This window comes from Vicugna pacos, chromosome 23 (genome assembly GCF_048564905.1).
Source record: "Vicugna pacos chromosome 23, VicPac4, whole genome shotgun sequence".
Lineage (NCBI taxonomy): Eukaryota > Metazoa > Chordata > Mammalia > Artiodactyla > Camelidae > Vicugna > Vicugna pacos.
The window spans coordinates 3,867,447-3,895,277 of NC_133009.1; the positions used below are offsets into that span (position 1 = coordinate 3,867,447).

At 37.8% G+C, this 27,831-nt stretch overlaps 1 protein-coding gene across 2 annotated transcripts in view; it reads right to left on the bottom strand.

The window, feature by feature from the left end:
* Positions 1 to 1,635: 1,635 nt before the first annotated feature.
* The window catches only part of LOC140688686 (complement receptor type 2-like), a 30,705-nt gene continuing 4,509 nt past the window's right edge, over positions 1,636 to 27,831 (bottom strand). The window contains exons 3-27 of one of the 2 annotated variants that reach the window (XM_072948306.1): positions 26,762 to 26,861; positions 26,287 to 26,372; positions 25,337 to 25,735; positions 24,225 to 24,401; positions 24,042 to 24,144; positions 23,306 to 23,391; positions 21,760 to 22,149; positions 20,205 to 20,393; positions 20,020 to 20,119; positions 19,716 to 19,798; positions 18,659 to 19,066; positions 17,879 to 18,055; positions 17,710 to 17,800; positions 17,331 to 17,407; positions 16,047 to 16,454; positions 15,475 to 15,663; positions 15,313 to 15,400; positions 14,876 to 14,958; positions 13,653 to 14,045; positions 12,429 to 12,614; positions 11,132 to 11,320; positions 10,149 to 10,172; positions 9,395 to 9,473; positions 5,033 to 5,135; positions 1,636 to 2,232 (exon numbers count right to left, since the gene is read on the bottom strand). In XM_072948306.1, the coding sequence (XP_072804407.1) occupies positions 5,048 to 5,135; positions 9,395 to 9,473; positions 10,149 to 10,172; positions 11,132 to 11,320; positions 12,429 to 12,614; positions 13,653 to 14,045; positions 14,876 to 14,958; positions 15,313 to 15,400; positions 15,475 to 15,663; positions 16,047 to 16,454; positions 17,331 to 17,407; positions 17,710 to 17,800; positions 17,879 to 18,055; positions 18,659 to 19,066; positions 19,716 to 19,798; positions 20,020 to 20,119; positions 20,205 to 20,393; positions 21,760 to 22,149; positions 23,306 to 23,391; positions 24,042 to 24,144; positions 24,225 to 24,401; positions 25,337 to 25,735; positions 26,287 to 26,372; positions 26,762 to 26,861 (4,193 nt within the window). In that variant the 3' untranslated portion in view covers positions 1,636 to 2,232; positions 5,033 to 5,047. Of the gene's footprint in view, positions 2,233 to 5,032; positions 5,139 to 9,394; positions 9,474 to 10,148; positions 10,173 to 11,131; positions 11,321 to 12,428; positions 12,615 to 13,652; positions 14,046 to 14,875; positions 14,959 to 15,312; positions 15,401 to 15,474; positions 15,664 to 16,046; positions 16,455 to 17,330; positions 17,408 to 17,709; positions 17,801 to 17,878; positions 18,056 to 18,658; positions 19,067 to 19,715; positions 19,799 to 20,019; positions 20,120 to 20,204; positions 20,394 to 21,759; positions 22,150 to 23,305; positions 23,392 to 24,041; positions 24,145 to 24,224; positions 24,402 to 25,336; positions 25,736 to 26,286; positions 26,373 to 26,761; positions 26,862 to 27,831 lie in introns of both variants that reach the window. The other variant, XM_072948305.1, reaches the window with a different exon arrangement.

Genomic DNA, 27,831 nt, shown 5'->3' on the forward strand with positions numbered 1-27,831 from the left:
AGAAGCTCTTTATGCTGGAGTGTGTGTTTGGCATGGTCAGCAAATATTTTTGCCAGTTTTCAAGGAGTGTCTACCAGAGAATGAGGCCAGCAAGGAAAAACAGAACCAAAGAATAGAACAGATTCCTGAGGATGTAATTAGGATATTTAATTCTCATTTTGACTGAAGTGAGCTGAACCGTTCACCTTTACTGTCACGTAATATAATAAAAATCCCTTTTTTGCCTAAGCCAGTATGGGATGGATTTCTGTCACTTGCAGCTGAATGGGTACTGGCTTGAACAGGTTTGTAGGTGGGAAAATGAAAAGAAGCCAGTAATAAGAGAGTGTATTTGATGGAGCAACATCCTGGAAGAAACAGAGAGAGACAAGAGGAGAACTGTAGAGTCTGTGAAAAGTGGTTTGTGGAAATGAAGATAAGGATGAGTGGATATAGATAAGCTTGGAAGTAAAGGGAGAGGAAGTTGAGATATTTTCATCATCTGTTAAGATGAGAACAGAGATGAGTAGAGATGAAGTTATAATAAAATAGAAGGCTGGAGGGTAAGTTGGAGAAATGACAATGGTACTATGAATGAACAAAAGATATGAAACAGCATACTACTTCTAGGTATATATTCAAAAGAATTGAAAAACATTCCTTGAAGAGATATTTGCACACCCATGTTCATAGCAGCATTATTCACAATAGCCACAAGGTGAAAACAACCTACATGTCCATCGATGGATGAATGGATACACAAAATGTTGTATATACATAAAATGAAATGTTATTCAGTCTGAAAAAGAAAGAAAATTCAGATACATGCTACAACATAGATGAAACCTAAGGACATACTAAGTGAAATAAACCAGCCACAGGAAGGAAAATACTGTGTGGTTCCACGTATGTGAGATATCTAAAGTAGTCAACTTCATAAAAACAGGAAGTAGAATGGTGGCTGGCAGGGACTGAAGGAAGGGGGGAATGTGGAGTAATTGTTTCATGGATATAGGTCAGTATGGTAAGATGAAAAAGTTCTGGAGATCTGTTGCATAACAATGTGAATACACTTAACACTTCTGAACTGTATGCTTAAAAATTATTAACTGTAAATTTTATATTACATGTTTTTTTTACCACAATTATAAAAACAAAACAAAAGATGTCAAACAGAATGCACAGTCTTGGAGAAGTTGGGGGCGGGGAGCAAATTTGTGGTGGCCAGTAAGCAAGATTTTATTTTCTCAATAATTTAAATGCTGTAAAGAAAAAAACTGACAGCTGGATCTAGCGTGTGGTGGGGAAGAATGAATGGGCTAGGTGAAAGCGTTGGCTGGATAAATATAAAAGGAAGTCTCAAGGATGACTGCCTTGAGTCTGTGGGTTGAGAGTCTGACTAACATGACAAAGTGGTGGGATCCGGAATGCATAAACGTTAAATCAGGAACTTGAAAACCCTAAGACTATGTCTGTTATTCAGGAGTGCACTGACTCCAGGGGGAAAGAATAATATAGGGAAAATGTTTTTCTTTAAAGATAAAATTTATTTGAATGACTAACGTACATACTACTACATGACATTTTACAAACAACTACAGCTTCTGACAAAGCTTTCAAGGAAACATTGAAATCTTGGATTGTACACCAAAACTTTAGAAATAACACTTCACTCATGATTTTAAAAATAAAGTGCAAGTTGAAATTACTGAGTGATTACATATTATGAGAAAATCTCAAACCAAGGGGAAATAAGTGAAATGTTAAAACATATCAGAAAAAGATGCTACTGTAAAAATAAAACTAGACTCCCCATCAAACATATGCCCATGATAACCACAGGATATGCTTCATACTTTGCTTAAATAATTAAAAACACACTATAACTAAAAGAGTATGGTAACAGTAAGTATGCTGATTATAAAAGAAGAGTCTGGGCGTGAGGACAGCTCTTTTTAGTGCCAGAAAGGCGACACTTTTCAGAGTTACATAATTGTGTATAGTCAGAGCCCAGCTCCAGGCACATCACAAGTGAGGCTTCGAAAAGTTCTTGAAGAGCATGTGGAGGTAAAACTGGGCTCTCATCTTTATCATCAAGCACACTTTCTTTGTTCCACTTGAGAATAAGTGCATATAGGAGTTGAAGCTTATGATAGAATCTCACTGATGTTGAGGACATACAAAAAGACTTGCTGATATTAGAATGGCTTCTTTCCAACCGATGTTCAGTTGGGTTCCAAGCAACAAGGCACACTGAAATAGATTAATTTCTATTTAGGAAAGGCATTGGTACAACTTGAAGTTTAAATATGAGTATCAACATTCTCTTTATATATACCAGCTATAAGTCCTATAAACAATGAAGCGTCAAGCTTCAATTAAGCATCAATTAAGTGGTCCTTCTTTGGACAATATGAAGTGAAGCAACTAATAACTAAATTTTTTGTTGATAAATATGAACAAAATAAATGAGGGAGAAGTTGAAACAATGTCCTCATCCTCACTCATTCAAATATTCATTCAACAAATATTTATGTCATAGCTCTACTTTGGGCTCCCACTGCTTTGGACCTGGAGATCACTCTGCAACAGTCTCTCCTGTTTCCTTCCCTTTTGCTCACCAGCAACAAGGCATCCTTTTATTCCTCAACTGCCACAGCAGTTTTCCTGTGTCTTGTTTTTGGTACTTATTCTTACACTATGAAATGTATATGTCTTATTTTTCTGACTGAAATAAGTTCTAAGAAGGCAGAGGTGGTATCTTTATTTCGTATTTTATAGACTGAAGGAGAAAGCAGTTTGAAGTCAGATTTGAGCTTGAATTCTACTTTTGCCAATTACTGACCCTGAGACCTTGGCCAAGAGAAAATTTTAGCCTTGGTTTTCTCATCTGGGATATTATATTCTCACCTAGGTATTATCTTGGGATAATATACACCTTTCAAAGTTATACTGAAGCAAAATGAGATCAGGCATGAAAGACCCTCAGCATGATGCCTGGGTTTAATAAACCTTCACATGTTCACCCTTATTTTCTCCTGGGAAACTCGAGGGGACCCTTCACGTTGCATGTCAACCTTTCTGTACTTCCTGTCATTCAGTCTTCACCTCTCATAGTGCCTACTTAATACCTTCTTCTTTCTCCTTATATCTCTGATGTCTCAGTTGATCAATTTGCTTTTTATTCAGTGAGAAAACAGAAGCATCAGAAGAGAACCTCCACACATGCTTCTACCATCACATCTCCCTGTATGTTTTGCCACCTCTCCTGTTGCTAATGCCACACTCCTATGTAAGTTCTCCTGCTTGAGTACAAGATCCCAGTCCTTCTAGCTTGCCCAGATGTGGCTCCAGCAATTCTTCCTTTTCTTTCCTGCCATCATTTCCCCCTTCCCTACTAGATCGTTCTCAACCACTTATAGGATTGGCAACATCACTGCTATTTCTTCATTCTTAAAAAAAATACTGCCCTTGACTCTACTTCTTATTCTTGCCATCATTCTACTTATCCTCTCCTCTTCATAGAAAAACTCCTTGAAAGAGTTGTCTGTGGTTGATATCTCTAATTTCTCCCCTTTCATTCTCCCCCAAGCTCATTTCAATCAGGGTTTTGCATCCTTCCTCTACACCAAAACTGTTCCAGTCAAGTTCACCAGCAAAATTTGTGCTGCTAAACACAAAAGTCGGTTTTCATTACTGATCTTTCTTGATCTGTATTTGACAGAGTTGATCACCCTCTCCTTCATAAAATTCTCTCTTTGCATGACTTCTAGAACATTGCTCTCTGGAGTCTTCTCCTGTATCAGAGCTGCTTTTTCACCCCTCTGTTGGTTCCTTCTCACTCCACGACTCTTAATGTTGGAGGATCCAGGGCTCAGCAGTTAGACCTTTCCTCTTCCCCAGCCTCTTTTGTCCCTTGCTGGTCTTATTTGGTTTCATTATTCTGTATATCCATATATGGAAAAGCTCAAATTTGTGTACTGATCCTGGATCTATTCCCTGAAATGCTGACTTGTACATCCAGCTGCCTTCTCGGCACTTCTACTTGGATGTCTATTAGCTATCTCACATTTACCATCTCCAAAGTGGAACCCCTTGTTTTTCTCTCTAATCCTACTTTTCCCATTCTCAGTTGTCTTAATTAATGGCAATTTTATCCTTTCAATTGCTCAGGCCAAAAAACCCAGGCATCATCATTGACTTTTCCCTTCCTCTTTTATCCTGATACAAACTGTTGGCAAACCCCACTGGCAGCATCTCGAAAATGCATGCAGAATTTGACCTCTTCTCACTAGCCTGGTGGTAGCCACTCACAACTCCTTGCCAGGATTTTTGTGATAGAACACATATTGATTCCCCACCTTTCACCCCTGGCTTCCTCCGTTCTCTTCAGTTAAAGTGATCACTTGTTTTTCTGCTTCAAACCCTCTAAGAATTCTCATCTCAGAATAAATACCAAGTTCATTACAGTGACCTAGCATATAGGTCTCTACAGGATCAGTCATCCTCACCTACCTCCCTGTACCTCTCTGATTTCATCTCTACCACTGTCTCCCTTGGTCAGTCCACGCAAGGCCACACTGGCTTCTTGCTGTGCCTCTGACACAGCAGGGACACACCACCTTATTATGGTCTTTGTACTTGCTCTTCTTTCTTCCTGGAATGCTCTTCCTCTACAAGGCTAGCTCCTTACTTCACTCTAGTCTTTGCTCAAATCTCATTTTCTGAGTGAAGACTTCTCTTCCAACTACCCTGCCCCCGTCCCCTTTTCCTGCTTTATTTCTCTTCATAATACTTACCATCTTCTTACTTATTTTATTCTTAGTTATTTTGCTGTTTATTTAAATATTTGTTGAATGGATGAATAAGTTTAAAAAACCCAGGGACAGAAGTTGGCAATGTGAATTAGGTAAGTTAAGAATTTCTGTGCATAATTACTAAAGACTTGTGCAACAGAACGTTATACACTGAGTACTATGCTTATTGAGAAATATAAATTTAAGGAAACATTGACATAGAAATTAATAACAATATTCCAAATTTCATTGGATACCAGTTTGTCTTCTGATTAGCTTGCTGGGTTGTATGGATCAACAGAATATACGTCTAGTGTTTCTAAATGAAGATCTTCTTTACGTCTTTCCTTTGTGTAGTAACTGCTAAATGGAAGAAAAAAAGAATTATTTGCTCACTGATTACTATAAAGGTGTAAAAGTTGTTTTCTTTCCATAATTCCCAACATGGTAAATACTTTTCATGGATGATTTCATTTTATTGTCTTAAATATACTATGATGTAATCACTAAAACCCTCACTTTTTGGAAAGACCCAAAAAATTACTTGCTAAGCTGTTATGTGTCCAAGTCAGAAGTTGACATTAGGCAGCTTTATCCAAGATGTTTAATGACTAGTATCTATGACTCCCAGATCGAAAAAAATTGATTTTAGAATATGATCATAAATTTACTTTTCTGGGAGCAATCTTTCAATATAACTTAAAAATTTTTTTATATTTGATGTTTACTTCAAAACCCTTGCAAAGCCTTACAGCACTAAAAGCTTAAAATGATTTTTAAGATTTTTTACTTTTATTCTTTGAAAGCACATATAGTTTGCTGTGCTTCTAAAACACTTTGCCAAAATTAGCAAAGGACAATAAATATGTGATTGTGCAGTGGGGAAGGTAGAGCTCAAATGATAAAACACGTGCTTAGCATGCACAAGGTCCTGGGTTCAATCCCCAGTACCTCCTCTAAAAATAAATAAATAAATAAGCCTAATTCCCTCCCCCCAAAAAATAAAAATATGAAAATGAATATATGTATGTATAGGCAGGACTGGGACATTGTGCTGTACACCAGAAATTAATATATTATAATTGACTGTACTTCAATTTTAAAAAGTGTGATTGTGCTATAATGAAGAACTCGGAAATTGCAAAAGTACAAAATTACTGCTGAGAAAAATTACTATCAAAGCGTACTTACAGCATGTCACTATCACATTTAAGAGGTCAACTTACTTATTTAAGAGGAATATACATTAAGATGACTAATAAATGGTAATTTTTAGGTCAATATGAAGTTTAGGTTTTATTAAAATATCTTAGATGACAAGAAAAGAATTACATAGTCTCTTCCTCAAATGTTTGGGTGACTTTTCAAAATATCTAATTTTGTTACTAGACATCCATTTTAAATGATCCATTTCCCATCTCACAACAAGTATTTAAGGCAGCTCAAATGTCTATGTCAACTATCAGAAAATGAACTGAAGTCAGTTAGAAATTGGACATAGAACAAATGAGTGATGCTTAGGAATTAAGTTCAACATACGTTTGGTTCCCATCAACTGCGACACTTAAATATAGTATTTGCTATAACTATGTTAATAAACTTAATAATCAGACTGCAACATAATGAATTTTTTGAGTTTGTAGGCATTGCTGAAGTTTGCAAAGTTTTCTACATATGCAGTGCCCTGATAGCAAACTTAGTAGCAGGAAGGAAAGATATAGAGATCACATTTTCTATTTATTTAAAATTTTAATTACTCTAAAATTATCTTCTAACTTCCTGTGAGGAAAGCCATACAAATGACATCCTTACTTTTGTTTTCTTGGGACCTTTTTCTCTCTTGGATTCTATGAAACTATTTTCTCCCAAATTTCCTCTTCCCTCTGACTGTTCCTTCTCCTCCTCCCACTTAAACATTACTGCCCTTCTGAGATCTGTTCTCATCTATATTTTAAAGTTTTATGTTCTTCTTGGTCCCAAAGTTTCAACTGTGATTTAAACGTCACCTGCCTGAGTCCAAAGCTCCTCTCGAGTCCTACCTATGTCATGGGCGTTTCAAAGTAACAAGTCAGACCTGCGTCTTTTCCCCACAAACCTGTCCCTCTCCTTTTTTGGTGAACCACTGGGTTTACCCAGTGACATCAGCTTGAATCATTCTTTGTGCCTGCCTCCTTTTCCCCACATTCAGCAATTCACTAAATCTGATCTTCTTTATGGTAAAGATACTTCATACAGCTGTTCCATCTTCTTGATCCCCAGCACTACTGCTTTGGTTGAGACCCCACTACTACCCACTCTTCTGAAAATACAAATCTGAACATACTGTTTCCTTGGTTAAGCTCCTACAGGATAAAGACCCAACTCCTTGTCCTGGCATGCAAGGTTTTGGATGATCTAGCTTCTGGCCACCTTTCTAGATCTCCTCAATGTTAAATTAAACATTAGTTCCATGGGATGTTAAAAGCATTATGCAAGAAAAAAGAGTTCTGCAGTTCAGTTCAGTTAGTTTGGAAGAGTATTTTTTTTAATTAAATAGGCTTCTTTATTGTAGGACTTCAAACAGTCTCATGATCATTGCGAATCTCCATAATTAAAATGTAGTATGAAGTGTTTCCCAATCTTATTTGGTCATAGGACACTGTTACTCCTGAAATCAGTTATAGGACCAAGGATATGTGATGCACACACACTCTGATAAACACTGCAGCCTAAAGCTCATCCCAGTTGCAGACCCTTGAAAGACCTACTGTGCTCAGGCTCTTCCAGGCTTAGAACAAACTATCCAGGTTCAAAGTTACCGCCATTATACAGATTCAGTGTAACCCTTCAAGGGTTGCACGAGGCATTATAAAACCACAAACAGTGTAATTAGATGGCACTGGTGGCATACTAAATGATGGAACCAGGTAACTTGGCATGTTAAAGTAACTTTGCTGGAGTTTGCAGATGACAGGTCTGGGGTGACGTCATCCCCCATTGCAGGTTGCCTAAGACCTGACAAGACTTCACGTGATTATCCTCCCTAATGCTAACATGTTCAGAGACTTAAGAACCTGTGTACAAGGAACATTTCCAGGCTGATGCTTGATGGTATCATTTGCTGAAAATGTATCCTTTGCACATATCACAATACTCTGTAATTTCCACAAAACTTAAGTGTCAGAAGGGTCATTTATGCCACTCTTTCACCTAAAATTATGCCATCTTCACTTTCAATCACAATCACATGTATTATTCCTTAGTCATGTCAGATTCTTATGCCATTCTCATAATATACGGTGGAATAACAAGCTCTGGGTCTTTACTCTAAAAGCTCCTTCTACCTGGAATAACTTTCTCCCCTTGTCCATACTCTCTTGAAGCTCACCTGAAACATCTCCTCCACTATGGAATCTTTTCTGATCAAAATTCCCAAGTATTGACCATTTGCTTGTGTCCCCACCAAATATCACACAACCCACTATGGCAACATTACTTTATGGATACAAATGTTTAAAAATTAATAAATTAAAAATAAATGCTAAAAGTATGTCTAAGTTCTAGACAATAAAACAGAACATAATGAAACATAGAAACCTAGTAATGTATTAAGTCATCATGAAAACAACAGCTGAGTGAGTTAAAGATTACTTGAACAAGTAGAAAGGCCTAGTATATTTCTGAATGGGAAAGCATTATAGAAAATACGCCAATTCTCAAAGATTAATCCATAGATTCAAATGCAATCACAAAATATCTGTTTTTAGAAAATGGCAAGTCGTCTAAAACTCATCTGTAAGAACAAAGAGGAGATAGTAGAAAGGAAAAGCCCAAAAAATAATAAACAGTGAGGGGCTTCTTGCCTTATCAGATATTAGGATAGGAGACTATTTAAACGCAAAGTGGTTTGTGATGGAAGAATGGATAGATCAATAAAACGAAAAAGGAGTCCAGAAACACAATATATCCAGATACATTAATTATTTGATATACTATTAAGTCAGAGCTAACTTTCCAGAAGGTCATATGAATATTTTTAAGCATCTAATGTTCATACACTTATCCCTAGCAATTCTAGAAATCTAGGCTAAGGAAATAAGTATGAGAAAAGTTTATTCAGGTGTTTCTCATACTTTATTCATTATCAAAATAAATGTGGAAGCAACCTAAAATATCTACAGTACAGAAATACATATAATTGAACAATATGCTATTAAGCACCTAAAAAGAAAACATGATTTAAAGACACAAGAAAAACTGTACATTAAGCTAAATCATTTTTTTTAAAAAATGGCTGGAGACTATAAAGCTAAAATTTCAGTTTTAAAGGGGAAAACGGAGAAAGAATATAAGAAAATGATCAGATAGGAATATACCCAATATTTGCAGTTGTTATGATGGGATTTTTTTTCTATTTTCTAGATATTTTATTGCATATCATCTGAATAAACGTCATTCAAATAAAATAAGAATTTGTTATTTTTTAAGTTCTTACAGAAAGTCTTCTATTTAACACAAGATACCTTATTATAGTTATCACATTGCAATATTTATTTCATATAATTTGTGCTTCTGTGTTTAGTTTCAGGCAAGGAGTCAAAACCTTTTATGCTTTTTGGTCAAGTATGCGCTGAACTTACCGGCGTCCTCTGTATTTTAGTATCATGCATAAGGAGACAATAACCAAGCAGATGAGAACCACTCCACCTACAGAAAGCCCTAGAAAAGAAAACGGAATGTCAAATGCTAGAAAAAATGTGATCATCATTGTTTGAAGTGATTGTGGGGCCTAGTCCTAGTAGAGGAAGATATGTTATGTGACTTTTATACTTATCTTTTCTTGGCCATAAATACCGAATTCATGAATGAGCATATGTGAGCTTAAAGTTTTTCGGATTCAACCCTGGTTAACACTTAATCTAAAGCATCGAGCATTTGATCACAGGGTTCCAGTCAAGCTCGTGTTGAGCTTTTCTGTTCCTTTCAGTTTTATTAGTAATATTCTCATCACTGGGGTAAAATTAGGAGCTCAGGACATGAGGATCCTATCACCTTGCACAACATTTAAATCTCAGTTGTGAAATATATTTTGCTGCTGCAGAATAAGCCAGTCTATTTTGATAGTAACCAAATCATGCAAAAGATCAAGAGTTTAATGTAAAATAAGCTTTCAATATAGAAACTGGGAATGGTTATTTAAATCATTTATTCCATTCTATCCTAAGGTGACAGTTTGTGATGTGAAGTGCACATTAAAAGATCCTTAAAACACCAAAAAAGATCATTTCTTATAAGTGAAAAAAATTAACAGGCCAGATACAGGGCCTCAAATAATACTTTTTTTTTATATAAAACACCATTAGAAGTCTTCTTCAAGTATTTAAGAAAACTTACCACCAAGAAGAGGAGAAAGTGAGCCTACGAAGAATACAAAAATTACAAAAATATTAGTCTAGTTGCATGGTTCCACGTAGCTCAGAGTCCCAGGGTAACGTCCCCAAGTTAACACACAACTCCCTTCTCTCTAAATCTACTTAAAAAGATGTACTGGAAACCTGGGTTATACCCAATCTTCCTTCATTTCTTGTGTAACACTGCCATTGGATTTAAAAAAAATAATTTTTTTTCACTTTAAGTTGGGGTAGTTCACTAATGAAAAAAACAATAAACTCAACTTTATAATCAGGGATTTCCCAGGTCAGAATGCAAACATTAATTGTTACAACAGGTTGGCTAATGTATTTTTGGAAGTCCCTGTCATATTAGTAAGCACTTATAAATGAAGATTCAGGAATAACGGAAGTCTTAGCAGTCAACTGCTTTCAAAGTACAGTTGGTTCTCCATATCTGTATCTGCAGATTCAACCAACCACAGACAGAAAATATTTGAAAAAATCAAAAAATTCCAGAAAGTTCCAAAAAGCAAAACTTGAATTTACTGTAAGCTCATCAACTATTTACATGGTATTTACAATGCATTGGTATTATAAGTAATCTAGAAATTATTTAAAGTATATGGAAGGATGTGCACAGGTTACATGCAAATACTATGCCATTTTATATAAGAGACCTGAGCATCTGCAGATTTTGGTATCCAACGGGGTTCTGGAACGAAGCCCTCTGCGGATACCACAAGATAACGGCATAAGGTTGTTAGTTTTGCACATTTTCAGTTAGTGCTCTTCTCTTTTTATGTTCTGTCTTTACTTCTCCCATCCTCAGAATAGACCACCAACTTCAAATTCGTCTGTTACTGTACCACTGGTCACAGTCCGAAGCCAGTTTAAAACCCAGGAGTCCCTAACATTGAGGGGTACCCCTTACTCTCTTCTCTCCAGTGAAACGAGTCGGAGCTTAGTGAAGCCCTTTGTACTCACTTGGTGATTTGCAAACAGCCAGGGGAGGGTTCCATCGGTGATCTTCCTGACACTGGCTCTGAGGACTTCCTTCCAGGGTATACCCATCTTCACACTCTAGAGTGACAACAGCTCCATACTGATACATCTTTCCAGGCTCTAGCCCATTCTGGATTCCATTTATATGCTCTGGGAAGCTACAGTTCACCTCTGAAATCAAAGGAATCTCGTTGAAGCTGGGTCATACTTTGGCTTTTTGCCATGAACATAAATACTGCCCTTAATGGAAAGGCTTATGAAACCAACTTAGTTTATTCTCAGTTAGTAAAGCTTCACTGAAACACAAAATGATGTCCTAGGCATAGACTTTTAGCATCAGCCATCTACATCAATAACTTCCAGGTAATTATGCCAGACTACATTCCTTCTTTGTGCTTTAGTTCTAAACCAAAACGATAATTTTAGTGGCTTCTTAGAGAAACTATGAGGGCTGAAAGGGTCATGTTAAGAACTCTGAATTATTGCTCCATCAACTTCTACTCTTATTATCTAATTCTTCTTACTTGTAAATGCTTCCTCATTTCTCCTTCCATCTTTTCAGTGTAGGGGTCAATAGTGTGAGATTTTGGATTTGAACTTGACTCTAGGACTTCCTAGCTGTGTGACTTTGGGTAAATTACAGATCTCTCCATTCTGCTGGGATCTCATCTACAATATGGGGATAATCAGGGCACCAATTTCATATAGTTCTCATGAGGATTAAATGAGATAATGCATGCAAAGTGCAAGGCACAGTATCCAGCATGTGGTAAAAACTGCTTACCAAGTATTCGATATTAACTCACTACTCACATTTCATATGCATTGCTAATGAAAATGAAAAAGATATTCTGAAACTTTAATAAAAAATATACCTATAATCTTACCACCACTTAGAGGAAATACACTCTAACAATCATTGTACTTTTTACTAGTATTTTGCCAGATGCACACTTACCATAACTGTAACCACGGTGTAAATTCAGTTTGTACCTTAGTTTTTTAATTTATATAGACTTCAACTTTCCATATTTAAATGACTACATAAGTGATAGCTCAGATAGACTAAAGCCTCAGACACTTTCTTATTTTGTAATATTTAGATTACTTGATGTATTAATCCAATTAAATCCAATTCGATTAATTCAATTAAATGTATTTAACTCAATGGTCCAATTAATGCATTTATTTGGCTATTTTAAGTGGAAAGTAGCTAACAAATATATCTATTTGGGACAAATTTGATTTAAAAATAAGGAAAAATAAATAAACAACAAACCTTTACAATAAGGGGCAGGTCGGTTCCAGGTTCCCTCGTATGTGCAAAGAAGGAGTGCTTCACCTACCAGCAGGTAGCCTTGGCTGCATGTGTACAGGACTGACATCCCAGGAGAAAATCGAGCTATGTCTCCACCAGTATGATTCCCATTGGGGATCTTAAATGGATGCTGACATCCTGTGAAAGCTTAGATACCAATATAAAAGGACCTTTAATTTAGTACAGAGGAACACATAGCCAATGCTATCTGTGGGTCATAGCAATACAGAGTGAAGGCAGGCAGCAAGCCAACTAATTGGTTTCTAGAAATATTCATTCCGCCCAGATCAAGCAGTACTCAGGAGAGATTTGCATTTCCTGCCTATATCATATATGATCTGGAGACAAATCTCAAATGTAAGATGATGAAACATCAATGGTTTAAGCCCACAATTTTAATCTATCAACCAATAATATTCGTTTTTCTTTTCTTTTAAATGGTAGAAAGGCTGCAGTCAAGGGTCACACACTCAAATGCTTACAGAAGCTGACAAGTGAAGCCACCAGATATGATAAGTCAGAAAGCATCTGTCCTTCTAAAAAGGGTAGCCACTGCCCATTTCAAGCTACTAGTGCCTTGCAGGAAGGCAATGGCAGCCCTTCCTATATCACAGATCCACCCTTTGTCTTGGGCAGTGGAGACTGGTTTCACTTTGAATAAGACTACTATGCTAGCCAGAGAAACCAGGTTTGAACTCAGTTCTTGGGTCACCGACTGGGAGCCTCTGTTGTAGATAGACACTAATGGAGGTAAAATTACCAATGATAACTAAAATTACAAGAAAGACAATTCAGTGGGTCCATTCTACAGAATATCCAAAGATCTCTTTCTGGCTAGTATCACAGCCTTAAATATCAAATTATCAAGTAATATTACTGCCAAACAATTGCACTCCCCAAAAGGCATGTGCATTTTCCTATTCTAAATTAATAAAAAATAACAAACCGGGGAGACTCCATCAATTTAGAAGTTAACCATTATCTTTTCATGTACTTTTGTTCAACACACTTAGAAAGGAAAGGGAAAAAATCATGAGGTGAGATGGTAAGGCAGGTATTTCATAAAATAATGATTACATCTTAGCTTTTACTTAGTTTTCTTTAGGCAGAATGGCAAGTGTGATTCAAAACCATTTTTCTTTACTTTGTGCAACATCCCATGTTTTATTCCTTAAAATATCTTACCCTTTTTGATACAAGTTGGTACAGCTGGCTCCCATTTGTTGTTGGTATTACACTTAGTCAAGTTACTGCCATTCATGATGAAGCCAGGATTGCAGGCAACATACACTATGTCATTGTGGGAATATGAAGACTGAGTTTTATTTAGTTTGTATCCATGTGTGACTTCTGGGTTAGGGCAGTGAGTCACAGGGGGAGATTTTAAGCACCGTGGGGGAGGTCCACTCCAAGATCCACGTCCTTTAGAATCCTTTATGCACCGTATACTTTTCTCTCCCAGAAGATAGAATCCTTGGTCACATTCATAAGAGACCTCGTTTCCATATAGAAAGTGTTCTACCATCACACCTTTGTGTCTCCCATTGTTAATCACTGGTGGAGGTTGACAGTCGATAACTGCAGAAGAGATTTAGGAAATTCTACTTCAGCTGGTACACCAAGGTGGACAGTCTTCATTCAGAAACAAACAAAACTATGCAAATGCATGTACTGCACATAGCTAAAAAATTATTTAAATTTTAGACCCTGGATTATGTTTTCTGTGAAACAGCTTTATTACATTTTCTGACCATATGAGTAATACACACTCATTCACTAAAAATTCAGAAAATTCATTAAAGTATTAAGAAAGGGATAAATACAGCTATATTCCCATGAAATAGAGAAATAGTCTACATTTGTTATTTTAAAAATTTTGAGCAATTATCAGGTATATGGCAAATACGGTCATTTCTCAGTATTCGCAGGGGATGAGTTTCAGGACCCCTCCCGGCCATCGATAACAAATTCCAAGGATCCTCAAGTCCCTTATATAAATGGCATAGTATTTGCGTATAATCTATGCATATCCTCCCACATACTTAAAATCATCTCTAGATGACTTATAATACCTTATACAATAGAAATGCTAGGTAAATAGTAGCCAGCACACAGCAAATCCAAGTTTTGCTTTTTGGAACTTTTGGGATTTGAAAAAATATATTTCTGACCTGCAGTTGGTTGAATCCATGGATGTGAAACCCACAAATACAGAGAGCCAACTGTACTAATTTCCTACTTAATAATTTTGTTTCCCAAAACAAATGCTAGTGCCATCTAAACACTAAAAGATGTTTCTTAGTTTATGCACACTGAGCTAGAGTGCATAGACTGTTGACATATAGATTAGTTCTGCAGTGGCCTGTCATCTCTAACCCCTACTACCCTACCGATTTTTTCTAACTTACCTTTACAAAGTGGACTCTTTTTGAACCAAACCCCATTCTTATCATCTTGACATTTCCAATAAGCATATCCAGTCAACTGGTACCTAGAGAGAGAGAATATATTTTCTCTTCCCAATATCAAATCTCTGAAACCTAGCCTTCTCAAACCACAAATACAGAGCCACTTCTAAATAAGAACTTCGGCAGAGAGAAATTAAAGCCTTCAGCCCTCCAAGTAAGAAAACTACTTTAAACTTAAAATCGCTCACAGCAAAGCCATGTCCATGTCAAAAAGGACTGAGACGTCAGAGTTGCTGGTTAGATTTTGAAACCTCACATTCTCAGTTAGCGTGAAGATGAGGAACCACTAAAGGGAGTCATCAAGACAAGCTGAGGGTAGAATTAATGCACAAAGCAAGATGAAGACCCTTTCTCAGGATGGATCATCTTGTACTCACCCATCTTGGCAGGATGTATTAACTGGTACCACAGATGCATCAACTGGAAGCTCTCGAAGATCTTCTTTCAAAGGCTGGCATGGTGCTTCTAGAGGAGCGAAGTTGGAGTTACTTATACATGCCTGATATCAAAGACAAAGACAACTCTCGAACTGAAAGTACCTTCACACCGAGGGGCAGAAGGACTCCAATTTCCTGAAGGCATACAGTGAATGGATCTGTTTCCCACAAGCAAGTAGCCAGAGTCACAGGTGTAGTCTACAGTCATCCCAGGGGTAAAGAAGACCCTGTTTCCACCTGTATGCTGACCATGGTAGAGCCCAGGAGGTGGCTGACAGCTTGAAGATAAAACTTCCCACAGAAATACCAACAAAAACAGAATTTATATTCAAGAACTTCAAGTATACAATGTTTGCCAATAGACAGTGTGAAACTTTTAAGCCAATGATCATCAAGTTCTTATTCATTATTGAATGCTTTCTGTGCCTTGGAAGGAACCTGGCACCTTCAAAAAGATCCTCTCAATTATTTACCCTGAATATACCCCAGATCCAAAGGGGCATTTGCACAAAGAACATATACAACAACACACAGAATATTCCATTAAACAATGGAAGAAATGGGACAGTAATCTATGCCCCCTTGCCTTTTTCCATGACTCTAGCTTTCAGTGAGCGATAATAAACAAGAACAAACAAGTTAATACTTGATTTTGCTCCCCATAGGGTTTTTACCTTTTTCACAAACTGGTAATTCAGGATCCCAGGTGTTATTGGCTTTGCAACGAACCTGACTTCTGCCATTCAAAGTAAATCCATTATCACACTTGAATGTCACAGTGTCATTGTAGAAATATGGGGCTTCCTTGCCAAATATCTTGTATCCATTTGCAATGTGGACATGTGAGCACTGAACAGCAGGGAGGGAGAGTTTACAGAGAGGAGCAGGGCCACTCCAGATGCCTGTCTCTTGATCGTTGCTTGTACAACGGATGGTGCTCTCCCCAATGAGGATGAAATCCACTTCTCTCTCTGGCCCGGGGTTACATGTGTACGTGACTGTGGTTCCATATAGAACATCTTCTGAGGAACTCCCTGTGTGTGCTCCATTGTAGATAACAGGGGGTGGTGGGCAGGTGATTTCTGGAGAGATGAGAAGTTACTATACAATTCTGTTCCAGTATTAAAGCCCAAAGAAGAGAAATGAAGCTGGTTATGAGTTATCAGGTTTCTTAGAGGATATGAGTGAGTCATGATGATATGTGTTACATCAAAGCTCACTGCATATGTAAAATCCAACTTAAAAGACTTCATAGGAAAGATACTTGTAAGTCTTTGTTAATAGTGAACATGTACATTGATATCAGATTGTGAGGCAGTAAAGTCTGGTGGTAAACTATTAATTTAAAAACAGAATTATTTCTTTTTAATAACTATTAGGTCAATAAAAAGCACAGGGAAATAGAATTAAGCTTTTTTGAGTATCATCTTTGTGCTGAGGTGATATGATAGGTTAGCCAAGAATACTAACTTGATTGAACATCTACTTTTTGACAGGTAATTTTCTCAGCTACAGGGTAGGAATAGTACCATCTAATTATACTAACTTTGAGATCTGCAGCCTTATGCTAAGGTTGTAGATAAGAGGCTAGAGATCAGAAAAGTTACACAAATTGCCCCAAGTCATGTGAAGGAGCAGAAATAGAATCTGAGTTTGGATCCCAACCAGTCCCCTTTCTCTCCCCTAAACTACAGTGTGCCCAACATTAAGGATGGCAGCTCATATATTCACTGACCTCATTATTAGTATTCTCCTGTATCATAAAAAGAGAATCAGTAACTAAATTGCTATGTTTTGAAGTAGAAAGAGGTGACAACAGAAAGCAAATCTCGTGCAGCTGTAACTATTGACAAAGTGAATAGAACAAAATCTAATATTCTTTTTCCCATAACATGGAATCTCACAGGAAATGCAAACAGCTCACATTATTTTAGATCCTCTGTTACTTTTTTACTCACCTTTACAAAGACGAATCTCCATAAACCAAGGAATTGTGCCTTGACACAGCTGATAAACACTCTCACTTAACCGGTACCTAGAGACAAAGAGCCATGATAGTTTGCCATCTGGTAACCACTAACCTAAGCGAGAGCTGTTGGCTCAAAAGCAGACTCATTACTCTCAGGACAAGAAGCAATAGGAACAAAAATGTGCACAGCATCAGCACGACCTGTCCATGGCATAGCACAGGTTCCATTAATGGAAAAACAGAGTGATCAATGCTTCCACGAACACGTGATGGAGCGGGAGGTGGTCTCGGAGATGAACTTTTACACAGAGCTTGCAGTAGGCACTGATGAGTCAGACCTAGTTCAAGCTGAAACAGCCCTCACTTACCCTTCATCACAAGAAGAGTTAACATCTGCTCTAATAAATTGGGCCTCGGGTTTTTTAAAGACTTGCTTTCCTATGGGTTCGCACTCTGCCACTAAGAAAAGAGACTAGGATAAGAAATCAACTCAAGGAATCTCAAAATAAAAAATCATCTGCATCCAAAGCCTGCTACCTCTGCATGTGGGGGCAGCAGGCCTCCACACTCCCTCAGAGGTACAACGTATGGATTCTTCTCCCGCCAGCACATAGCCAGGGTCGCAGCTGTATCTGATGGATGTTCCAGGGCCAAAGTGGATCATGTGTCTGTCTTTCGTTTGCCCATGGAGGATCCTGGGAGGAGCCTGACAATCTAAAGAAAAGGCAGAGAATTTTTCTGATGTAAACTACAACAGAGAGAAACTGAGCCAAAGAAATTAACATTAATGCTACAATTCCACTTTGGTGGCAATTGTATGGTACAGAAGTTATCTTGCAGCCTCGTTTAAGGTAATTTTAAATCTGTGGTTTTCAATCTTTTTTTTTAATTTTCTGCATTTAGGCTGCTGCAGATTTTGTTTGATTCCCTCTATGTACACCAACTCCTCTCCTGTCTCTTCCTTTTTTAAGGAATCATCTTCCATGATTTTAATGTGAGATTTCCCTGTAGGGGAAAGTCTTTGCCGATATCTCTTTTAAGAAATCACTGTTAAGACAAACAAGCATCTTTGCCAGTTTTTTCCTTAAAGAAATGGGCAACTTAGTGACCCCTAATATTTTTTCCCCAATGATACTCCCACAAAATGAATGGAAGAGAGTGTTTAAAAAAAAACTTCTATATAATTTATATTCACTATATTCAGTGTAATTGAGGAGACTGGAAACTGGAAAAGGCCCTGCTGAAGTCCGTAACCCCTTCTCTTATGCTTCAAATGGATGAATAAGCAGCACAGGTTCCAAGTATGGGGATACCTACCCTTTTCACAGACTGGTACCGATGGTTCCCATGTGCCTTGGGCATCACATCGGATTTCCTTGCTGCCCTTCATTTTGAAGCCGGATACGCAAGCGAATACCACAGTGTCGTTATAGGAATATTGATCTTTCTGCCCAGATAATATTTTGCCTCTTAGGATCTGGGGAGGTGGGCAGTGAGCCTCAGGAATAGAAAGTTCACAGCGTGGGGCAGGGCTGCTCCAGGTCCCAGTCTTCTGACTACCATTGGTACAGCGGATAGTGCTGTCCCCAACAAGGATGAAATTCACTCCTTTCTCTGGGCTTGGGTCACAAAAGTAAGTGACTGTGCTTCCGTACGGAACATTCACTGAAGAGCTGCCTGAATGCCTTCCATTGAGAATAGGAGGAGGTGGTGGACAAAGAATTTCTAGAGAAATTATGGAGAGAAATGACAAGGTTGCAGCTGTATTAAAAACAAAGAATACCTCAGGTGTTGCTTAATGTCATTTTCATCCTAGATTTGAATCTAATGAACCTGTCAAAGCAGCTGTATATTATTCAAAAAAAGTATGATTTAGAGTTTTATTCTTTTGGGGAGGTAGGAGGTAATTAGACTGATTGATTGATTGATGGGGGTACTGGGGACTGAACCCAGGACTTTGTGCTTGCTAGGCACATGCTCTACCACTGAGCTATACCCTCCCCACTAGAGCTTTATTCTTGAATATATATATATATATATTCAAGTATATATATATACTTTGATGATCCTTTGATTTCTTTTACCAAATATACAATCCCTTTATGTGCATGGCCTGAACAGCAACTCTGCGTAGCTTTCAGAGAAAGATAAGTCTAGGAACCCTGTTTCACTTGAGTAAGCAGAGAATAAAGAGGTAATTCGAGGCTACTTCAGTGAATAACATATCCCTTAAAGATTTCTAGGAGAGATCTTCACTCTGTAAGACCCTGTATAGTAACAACTGAACAAAAAGATTTCAGCTAAGCTGAGACTGCGGTGTCCTGTTGAACCTCTGGTCAATAAGCCAGTTACAAATCACATCAGCCTAACATACCTTCACAAACTGGCATCTTGGTCCAAAAAGTTTTCTGTCCAACAATTACACACTGGCTAGACGGTTGGCCGTGTAATTGATACCTGGAGACAGAGGGAAGTCATTCAGAACTATCAGGCAGAACAAAAGCTTCTATTTAAGGCAAAATCACTTAATTTCTGTGTACCCCTTTTATCAGCATTCTCTCTCATAACCTCAAGCTGTCCACAGACCCTCATGGAAGAGCCTTCTGCAGGTTTCACGGTTCACACCAGGCACATGTAACTCAAAGGAATTAAATCTCACTGGCTCTCTCGACACTCACCCTTCATTACACGAAAAGTCCACAGTTACACCAACCCGAAAACTTGTGGGCCTCTTTATCTGCCCATTGAGAAGCTGTCCTGGAGGTTCACACAGTGCCTCTAAGAAAACAAGCCAAAGATGAGCAAAATGTGGCAAGTAACATTATAACCCAAATCCTTAAAATTGATTGTAAATTTAGGGTACCTTTACACGTGGGAGTGACAGCACTCCAGACTCCTGAAGACAAACAGCGAATGGTCTTTTCGCCAAGAAGCAAGTAACCAGGTTCACAGCTGTAGGTCACAGAAAATCCTGGGGCAAAGGAGCTAACACGCTCCCCTGTGTGATGTCCGTGAGCGATTGTGGGAAGTGATGGACACTCCAGGGGAAAATCTTTACACACACACAGTAGGGAAATCAGATGATAGCTTCTACCCAAACTATATTTTGACTTAGTACATAAATCCAAGTAAATGATACATGATCTATGGTAAGCAGATATCATTCATTTTCAACTCAGTCTTTGAAAGATCAAACAGGCGTGGTTTAACTGTATCCATTTTACACCATAAATAGTACATTATTTATTTTTAGTTTCACCTTATGAATTATCTTTGCCACATTTCAATAGAAAAATTTCAGTTACCAAAAAAAAAGTCCATTTTCACTCATACCTTCATCTTACCCTTAAGCCTGTTCTCTGCTCCAAAAGTGGCATGTTATTATAAGGGGTGATCCTGTCAGATATTTGTAATATAGTTTCTTTGGATCCTCTATGTGATTTATATACACACATATTTTGGGTGTGTATGTATACTCAATACATATTTTCCTATGCTTACTTTCTTTGCTTAATAATCTATATCTTTCCATATTAACACATACAGGTCCGTCTAACACTTGATAAGGCTTAACAGTTTTCCGTGGTCACTCCATTTTGTGACTATCTTCAGATCTTCCCTACCTCCAAGTTTACATATCTATTTATGGATAGATAGACTCCTATTTCTCTAATAATAATTTGTTCAGTTCTTTAATCAATTTAGAATTTATCAATAACATTCTTTATTAGGAAAATAAGTACCTAATTTTGATGGTATAATTTTTGTCAAATATTGCATGGTTCCTGTCATTACATAACTGAAATTCAGATTTAGATTTCAGGAGCAACATATACCAGACCAAAGAAGAAGGAAATGAAGAGCTTACAGAAGTTCCTATTTTCAAACTTACTTGATTTGAAATGTTATGACTTAGGAGACAAGTTGGGAAGATTAGCAGATCACTCAATGAGGCCGAAGACAACAGGGCATCATAGCAGCCAGGTGATATTAACAGCTATTTTTGGACGAATTCTAAATCCACTGGGTGTGTTTTTTGCTATTGAGCCCATATTTCTTCTCATTTTAACAATAACCCAGATATTTGGTTTAAAACCACCCAATTCTCATAGTTCCAGTGAACTCTGGCCCCCATCCTTGGGACACTCATTCCGTTCAGTTATTAGTTGTGATCAGTCAGATTTTTCCATTGTACTTAAGATTCTTTGCTCCGTTGATGTTTGTTGAATGAACATTTATACCCCCCCAAACTAAGAAAAAACAGGAAGCCATAATTTTCACCCTTTCCCTTGCTCCTTCCCTCCACCCCTACATTCACACATTCACAACATTTTTACTTCAGAATGATACCAAACTTGATCTGCACAGAAATACAAGGACCCAACCTCCTGACTCAGTTTTATTTTTTTTCTACTCACCACTCTCACAGGTTGGCAGTGGTGTCGGCCCCCACTTTTTATTTGCTTGGCACCAAACAGTTTTGTTTCCTTTCATGGTGAAGTTGGTATTACAGGCAAATGTCACAGAATCACCATGTCTGTATGGTGGTCTAGACTTTTTACTTCTGTAACCCCCTGGTACTGTGGGTTCAGGGCAAATAGAATTTTTATTGTAATATTCACAAATGGGAGCAGCCTTATCCCAGATTCCATTTACTTGGTCTTTACTTATACAAAAGAGAATACTTTCTCCAATGAGGCGGAAGGTACCCTGACAGCTGTACCTCACCACAGTGTTAAGAGGTGTGGGGCCAGAATGATAACTATTCCGTCCATTCTTGATAAGAGGAGGAGGGTCACAAGAAATCCCTGCAAAGTAGAAAAGAAAATATGTGGTCACACTGATCATGACAAGAAGAAGATTCAAATTTAGATGAAGGGTCCAAACTGAAGTCATGCCCTTTTTTCAGAAATAGACTTAGAAATTTGTACAATTTGTTTCTTATTCATAGTCCCTACATAACCCCAGCCTCCTAAATTCTTACCTTTCTCTTGCTCCTCAGCAAGAGGAGCAGTATAAGACTATAAGTCAACTTGACCAAACAGTAACAATGAGACAGAATTTATTGAATAGTTCTGTGTCTAATGAAAAACAAAAGGCAAACAGCACATGAAAAGAATATGTTAATGACACACTAATCACACGTGGAGAGACACCATGGACTAACGAAATTTGGGCTCAGTAGCCCTGGTTTCAAATGCCCACAGTCATTCAATAGCTGTATGGCCATAGGCAAGTCTTACCCTATCCTAAGCCTCAGTTTTCTAGTCTAGTATAATTCAAGGCTGTAGTGAGAATCCAGTAAGATAAAAGTACCTGAAAGGGGCAAGTACAATATCTGGAACATGCTAACTATGCAATGCCTGTTTCAAACACACAACTGGGACTATAAGTAGTGAAACCACATTCTGTCCTGCTATTGAAGATACTGCAGCCTCATTGCAAGTCATTTGTTATCTTTTGATGCTGGACCTCTTTGAAAAGCCACAGGAAGTTATCAGATGTTTTGAATAATGACCTCGTATCCTTTATTTACTTATCCTAAAGGGTATGAAGAATATTAATTGTTTATATTGGTATAGATACACCTTTCCTGAGTGGGTCTCAGAATAAAGGGAAAATTACCAACCTCCAAAACTTCTGGTTGATTTCCATTTAGCTCCAAGAGTTGTTCATACTGGCATAAGAAGACACAGCCAAACCACTGTAGCACATCAGTGCTACTCATTTTCAGTAGGGGTAACTTTTGAGAGCCTCTATCTTTATGCACATAGACTACTCAATGCAAAATGTAATCAGTTGAATAAATTTAGTTTTAGTCTGCATTCTACAACGTACAGAAGAGTGGCATATATATGTTCAAAGCACACATATAGATAAGGTTTTATAATTGATAAATGCATGAGAGCACACCAGAAATCAAGAGGCACAGTCCGCACTTGATTATTTTTGCTTTCTACTCACGTTCACAGACAGGAAACTTATTATTCCAGAGTACTCTCATTCCTTCTGAGACACACTGACTAGAAGACTGGCCATTTAACCGGTACCTTAAACAATAAGGGGCAGAAAATCAGCTGTAGAACAAACCAGTTCTTGGCTGTATGGAATTAATCACTTCTTTCAAATATAAGGTATTGGTGGGCTCTATTTTTGTAAGCATTTCTGGCTTAAGGAAAAAGTCCAAGATTGTGAATCAGCTCAGCCACGTGAAGACTTCAGACCAGCTAAAAACCAGAGGAAAAAGATCCTAATGATCATATTCTTTTCTTTAATTTTTTCTTTCTTCCTTGGCATCCAAATATCAAGATTCTCTTGACCGTGTAGAAGGAAATAACCTCAGTTCCTAGTGAAGAAATTATCAAAGACCTTGTTTCCTAAGCTCACCATGAAGATCCCCTCTCACTAAACACCCATTGTCCATTCATTCTCCTAATAGAAGCCTTAACTTCTGAGCCCAAATCTTGCTTTTTTAAGTGATGAAAAGACAATTCCCAGCTTTGCCTGGCCATGTGCAATACATACACATGGAGAAAGCCAGTGTTATTTGCTTGATAACAGAAGTCTTAATCATAAAGTATAAAGAAAAGGAGAAAAAAATCAGAGAAAGAAAAAAACTAACTACCGTTAGAGATCACAGTTTGCAATACTTAGCTGTGGATCATAGACTCTAATTCAAACCCCATCAGCTTGCACTCACCCCTTATTACAAACAAATGAAACCTTTGCCCCAAGCTGGAGATTAGGAGGAGCTACCACACGACCGTTGAGAATCTGCTTTGGAATGGCATCACATGATTTCACTAGGAGAAAACAGACAAGGCTGATACACAGAGTCAGGAAACAGTTGCATTTCCTTAAGATGGAATAAACCTTTAGGCACCTTCACATTTGGGAGCTGTATGGCTCCAGGTTCCCAAGGATGTACACTGCATAGTGTTAGTTCCAATGAGAGTGTAGCCAGGCTCACAGCTGTAGGACACTTCCTGTCCGATTAGAAATAATTCCTTATCCATGTTTCTATAATTGCCATGGTGGATATGTGGAGGTGGTAGACACCCTGAGGAAAGAACAGGACCAGAGGCCTTTTATTTCTGAAATAAGAGTGTTCTTCTCTACAACCTAAGCCAAGCTGGGATTGGCAGGAGTAAGATGAAGGTCATGTCAATTCTCCTAAGTGTAAGGAAGAGACTCTTTTGGGTGAGGTGGAGTGGGGTGAACATGTGTTACATTTTTAGACATGATGATCCATGCAACTGTCTGCCTTCTATATCTTGATCTATACCAGGAAGCATTACTCCCACTCATCATTTTCCCATTTCATTTAAGTGGATATCATCTCATTAAAATAGTCAAGGGAACCAAACTACTATAATGCATTTTTACCACCAAAATCTCCTCTTTCTTCCTGCTCCCCAAATCACTGATGAAGTTTCTGAGCCTCGTGGGACACTCCCAATGTTGCCAGGTTTTTACTAAGTCGGGTGTTTCTCAATAAAAGTAGGGAAGGAAGGGAGAATGGGAAAAGAGACTCAATCTTAAGTCTAGCCTAATTCCATAAAGGCTATATTTTTCAATAGGAGAATGTATAATACCTCCAGTAATTTGAATCAAATTCTGATCAGTCAGTTTGCCCCATTGACTTAGACAATAGGATTGAAAGTTTATTTTCTCCTCATTTAAATAAAATCTAATCATACATGATTTTAATCATATAAAAATCTCTGATCATTGGCTCTGGTACTATCTGCTTTTTTAAAAGTGTCTTCTAATTTCCTCCACATTAATGCAGACCTAGCACTGTTCCAGAATGTAGTAAATTTCCCACCTTTTTAACATTTATATACTACTTTTAAGGTTTACTTTTAAATTCTTTAACCAGGATATCCAACCACATACACTATCTTTATCCTCCTCTTCTCATAAGTGCCATATATCTATTCCTCTAAAAGTCTCATTTTATTTCTAGATCCCCAAAATTTCAGCCAAACTCACCCTTGAAGCACTTTGGCAGTGGAGGATTCCATGTGCTGTTTGGTTGACACCTTGCTATGTTGCTGCCTTTCATGGTAAAGCCAGGCTTACACTTAAACATCACAGAATCACTTAAGAAAAATGAAGGCCTAAATCCAGATTCCACGATTCCATTTTCAACTTCTGGAATTGGGCATTTGACTAGAGGAATACACTGAGGGGGAGGGCTGCTCCAAATGCCAACGTGATTATCTTTGCTGGTGCAATATATTGACTTCTCACCCACGAGGTCAAACAGCTTTTTCCCATTCTGTCCAACATGGCACTTATAAGTAACCACCATTCCGTAGTAAAAATTCTCTCTATTGCTGGCGTGAAAGTCTCCATTGGAGATGGCTGGGGGCGACTCACAAAGAATAGCTTTTTGGGGGGTAGATAGGAAAAGAGAGAAGTCATTTAAACGTTATACCTTCTGGGAATTTTGTCTGAACTCTTGCAAACCAAACCTCCACTTAACCTACAATTAACCCATATTATTGAAATTCTGGATGATCATCTCAAAGATGGTTCTAAATGGGCAGTAGCAAGGTAGGCAAATACACAGAACTGGCCTGATAAAACCCCCGGAATATGATATGGTCACCAGTCCCTACCCCTAGAACACAGATAAACTGTTCCAAAAGACACCTAGGATGGTGTATGTTTTGCATAGGGTAAAGTTGGCAGTGTGTAATCTTGTGGCATATATTATATTTAAGCACTTTTTCACTATGAAATAACTTATCATCAAAGGACAGTAAGCAAAGGAAAGTGTTGTGGAATTGAGGGCACTGAATAAGATAAACCACAGGTCTGCATCCAGAACTACTCAAACCAAGTGTAACCCTCTTGGGTACTTATTTTGATTGTGTAGATGTCCACTTTCCTCCTAGGAGAGACAAGGGGTGCAAGAAAGGGAAAATTTTACTCACATTCACAAAAAGGCATGCTCTTATCCCAGACTACAGCATTGTCTGAGATAATACATGTAGCGGATGAGTCACCAATGAGTCGATATCTAAATACAAAGAGAGGAGTAATCACCTCCCAGCTGGACATTGTAGGAAAGCTTAGTTCTTTTTCCACTGAAAGAATGGCAAAGAATAGAGTATCATATGTAACAAATAATGGAGACTAAGGACTCATACAAAAGATTCAATAATCTAAATTGAAATGAAAATTGACCTCCTGGTCAGTAATACTGAAGATTTAAAATTGGAAGAAGAGTGGCTCAAACTCCTTTCTCTTCTAGGAATCTTCACTAGTGGGTAATCTTGAAGAGTTGTTTCTGGGGCAGATCAGAGAGGTGATTCTCTTTTTGCCTATGTTTAAGGGTAGGTGGCAATTTCTGGTTGAAATTACTGTGCTAACATCCATGTATTCTGGAGGTAGCTCTTGCCAACTCACCCTTTATCACAAGAATATGTAATTGTTGACCCAAACATGAAACCCCTGGGTGCGAGGACAGAGCCATGGAGAAGTTCTCTAGGATTCATACATGATTTACCTACAAGGGAACATAAACAAAACAGAATTTGGAACTGGGATTTAGGGGACATTTTGTGTTTTATATTAAACTCCAACCTGACTGGACTTGCTTAGTAACCTAAGTTTATTCAGAAAAAAAATCTGACATTTACAAAACTTCTATCTTCCAAAGGATCAAGTCAACTCCATAACACTTTTCATTCAAAGTACATCGTTTATATTTCTGAGCATGGATCAAGCATTATTTGTAGTCAATCATAATTTATAATCTCTATTTCCCCTTTTTATATTCTGTAAGTGATGGCAAATTCTACCAAATCTTCTGGCTTAAGAAAAAACCTCACAGTCATCATTTCCTTTCTGTAACTCATTCTCTATCTGCTGCTCTTCATTCAATTGGTCATGAAGTTTTCGTGATTGGATTCCAGATCCCTCTCTCCAAACCAACTATTTTGCCACTGCTGTAATCTCTCACTGGATCATTAAGAAATAAAATAAAATTCTAATTCTGGTTGCCATCAGTCCTGTACATCTTCTGTACCACTACACACATTATCTTCCAGAAGCACAAATGTGGTCATGCCACTCCCCATATTTAAAAACTTACAATGACTTGCCATTGTTTATTGGAAAAGAATGAACAGCCCATCACAATTAAGCTCCAATCCACTTAATCAACTACTGTCCCTCACCATGCACCCTATATTCCAACAACAGTGAATTTTTCTTTTTTCCAAAGACATCATATTCTTCTACACCTTTATGTGTTGGCACATGCTGTTTGCTCTGTCAATAATGCCTAGATTTCCCTGTTCTCCTAGATAGCATTTATTATTTACTTCTCTATGATGTTTACAGACTTTTATCTCTACAAATAAAAAAAAATACATCATAGCACAGTATATGTTTAAAGTCAGTATTTATAACTAGCAGAGGAGTTCCTCAAGCACAGAAACTAGCTGATTAATTTTTATGTCTCTCCCTAGTCC